The sequence below is a fragment of the Physeter macrocephalus genome, chromosome 4 (assembly GCF_002837175.3).
Source record: "Physeter macrocephalus isolate SW-GA chromosome 4, ASM283717v5, whole genome shotgun sequence".
In the NCBI taxonomy this organism is placed as follows: Eukaryota; Metazoa; Chordata; class Mammalia; order Artiodactyla; family Physeteridae; genus Physeter; species Physeter macrocephalus.
This window is the reverse complement of record NC_041217.1, coordinates 41463980-41467327: the sequence shown is the minus strand read 5'-3', so window position 1 is coordinate 41467327 and position 3348 is coordinate 41463980. Positions and strand designations below refer to the sequence as shown.

The window sequence follows — 3348 nt, the reverse complement described above, 5'->3', positions numbered from 1 at the left end:
GGCCGCCGGTCCGCCCGGGCCGGGGGGGGGGGGGGGGGGGGGGGGGGGCGGGGGCGGGGTGGACAGTGAGCCCTGGTTGGGAATGAGCTAATCTCCACCAGTTCGAGGGAAGTGGAAGGGGCAGAGCAGATTGCTAGGGTGGCACACCACGGACAGGAGTGCTGCTTCTCTAACCAGACCTGGGAAAGCTTCCTGAGGATACTCTTTCTTGTTCTGCAGATACCCTTGTGCTAGCCAGCTCCATGCCCCAGGGCTGTCCTGTTGAACCCAGACAGTCTGATTACCTCTGCCCAACTCCCACTTATGGGATCTCTGTTGCAGGCAGGAGGAGGCAGGCTCTTAATGTTCCTGTTGTGTTGCAAAACCATGTTGTCTTTCCGGTCACAGCAGAGGTGCTTATGCTGTGTCCAGGCAGCACCAGGGTGGGTGACCTAATAGTGGCAGTCCTGTCATGCAGGTGTCTAGTCCACATTGGGGCTCTTTCCCTGGGTCTGCCAGGCCATAATCTTGTCACCAGGCAGTGCCTGGGCCACCAAGTGCCAGCAAATGCCTGGGCACACTGCCAGTGCTGGCCTCACTGGGACATTCTTGTGAGGCGTGCTTGCCCCCTCTTTAAATCTTCTCACCAGTAGATCCCCTTTCTACTGCAGACTTCTAGACGTCTTCGGCACATGCTGTCCCTGGAGTAGCTTCCACACCTGGGACGTGGAGCCTCTGGTCTCACCTGACAACTTGCCCAGGCAGGCCCTAGGCACCCATGTTTCTCATGTTTGCATTACATTTGTACACATTTAATTTTTCAAAGATTTTATAATGCACCATGTTTTTCCTCTTTTCATCGTGATCCTATAAGGGAAGTGAAGTAGGAGCTGGTAAAGGGGAAACAGATCCAGAGAACCTCCTGAAGCTGATTGGGAGCAAAGCCTTGATTCTACTGCTCCCCTTCCTTCCTGATTCCCCCAGTGTCCCAGCCCCCTGATGGCAGTGTTTCTGCCCTGTTTACCTCCTTCACAACCTCCAAGTTTCCCAGGGAAGGTGAGGTGAAGACTGCTGCTCAGGACAGAAGGGAAGACAGGGAAGGCAGCCCGGAAACCTAGTAAGCTCAGCCGCTGAGGGGCCTTCATGCTGCCATTAGCCCCAGGTTGTGGCTGAGCTATACCAATGAACCTGATTTCAACCCATTAGCGTGGGCTGGGCCTCTGAGCCTGGTGATTATAACAAAGTGTTGCCACATTAGGAAAGTCATGCAGATATGTGAATATAGGAAGGCTGCTTAAGAAATCTGGTCTACTGAGTGGGTGCCAAGGCAAACCAAAGGCCGGGTCGTGATGTAACAGAGGTTACGGGCCCACAGAATGTGCCCTCCTTGTCCTGTGGGGATGGGGATGGCTGTGCTGGCAGAATTGCAGGCTCATTCTTCCAGAAGACAGCTTCTGTTGCTCCTTGCTCCAGCCTTGAAGGGCTGGGGGTCTTTAGGAGCTATCATTGGAGGGCCAAGGCAGAGGTATGCATAGAGGCTAAGAATACAGGTCTGGGTTCAAATCCTTGCTATGAATTCCTAGCTGTATGACCTTGAGAAAGTCACTTATTAACCTTCTTCAGTTTTAACTTCCATGTCAATAAAAGGAGACATTAATAATAGTACCTTCTTCCTAGGATGATTGGAAGAATATAATAAACTTCTACATATAAAGCACGTGGTACTGTATAATGCACCTGGCGTTATATGCAAGCCATAAGTGGTAGGTGTATTTTGTAGTTTTATTATCATTGTTAACATATGGCTCAAAGTGGGTCTGAATAGGCAAGCCCTGCGGCCGCACCTCCCCACACTGATGCTCTTACATAACAACACATATGCCCTTATACACATGCACGCACACATGGGCACACAAGACACACCACATTTCCAGGGAGGTGTCAAAGTACTGTTAAGTTATATTTATACATGTTTTTCTCCCTTGCTAGATTGTCATGCCTCAAGTGCAGTGACCTGGATAGTGACCACATTTTGTTCGTTCCTACAAATTCTCCAGGATGCCTAGCATAGTGTCTGCCGCATAGCAGACACTCAGTAAATGGTTGATTGAATTGGATGAGTTTTCAGAGCTCACACGGTTGAGCCTCAGGCATGCCTTCCAGGGGTCTAACCTCTAACCATCCTGCTGTGGCCTGTATCTTCCCAGCATTCTACCTCAGGGCCCTGACCACAGCTGCCCTTATCAGCTCAGGTGGCTCCTTCAGAGCCACACCCCGGTAGTGCCTGAGAGAGGAGTCTTTCTCCTGAGTTAGAGAAAGGCTGCTGGGCCTAGCTTCCAAAGCTGGGATCCTGGAGGCTGGGCTGAGGTGACGGGTCACTCCAGGTCCCCCCGCAGGAGGAACAGCTGGAGTCAGCAGGCTGCTGGGTCTGGGAGAACACCTTTCTGCGGGAGGTCCCCAGGTGCCTGGCTCCCTGCCCTGACAAGCCAGTCAGAGGTAGATGTGGCCTGGGAACCAGGGAACAATACTGCCCAAGCACTGGTGAGGCATGTATGGGGCATTCAGTGACAGGAGTCAGCTGGGCCCCTCACCAAGCAAGGCATGGTTTGGTCAGTCAACCACAAATTTTAGTTCCTTCCACTTGGCAGAAAGCCAAGAGAAAAAAAGTTCATGGTGTGTAGTGTGATCCAGTTACAGAAAAAAAAAAGCTTAAATGGTTGATGCATCAATAACCTGTGGTTATTTACATGTATTTTACAGGTTATTTGCCTGGCACCTCCACATGCTTGATAATGGATACCCCATTCCCCTCAGCTCCTACTTCTAGGGAATCCCTGGGTTTTCTTGGGGACACTCTGTGCCAACTTGATACCTACTCCAGGGGGCTTGTTATGGGGAGGAGTGCCACTCCCTGACCACCACAGCCCTCTCTGTGGGAAGGAGACCTGAGCAAGGTCTGTCTGTGACCAGATGGGTTGGTGTGGGGTGAAGGGGTGATGGGTATTTGGGAGTCAGAAATACCTGAGTTTGAACTTTGCTATTACAAACTAGCTGTGCAACCTTCTTGGATAAGTTATTCAATCCCTGAGCCTCCTCTTCGCCACCACACCCCTGCCACCGTCTGTTAAATGAAGGGACTGGATTCTGGATTCGAGGTCTCTGAGGTTCCTTTCAGCTCTAACTTTCTATAGTTCTTCCTTACCATGACTCCTGGCAATACTGTGTTGAAACCCTGGGAAGATGGTGTTGTGTTTTCTAGCTCCTAGTGCTTATGAGCTAGGCACAGTGCTATATTTTTATATGCTTTATCTCATTTAATGCTCATAGTATCTTGCTGGTAGAGGTTATCGTTATCGCCATTCTAGACAC

General features: G+C 50.7%; 1 protein-coding gene across 1 annotated transcript in view; it reads left to right on the top strand.

Moving 5' to 3' along the window:
• The window catches only part of ADORA1 (adenosine A1 receptor), a 3138-nt gene extending 2012 nt beyond the window's left edge, over positions 1–1126 (top strand). Inside the window, exon 3 of the mRNA XM_028488567.2 lies at positions 854–1126. Within this exon, the coding sequence (XP_028344368.1) occupies positions 854–866 (13 nt within the window). The 3' untranslated portion in view covers positions 867–1126. The remainder of the gene's footprint in view (positions 1–853) is intronic.
• The last annotated feature ends 2222 nt before the right edge of the window (positions 1127–3348 follow it).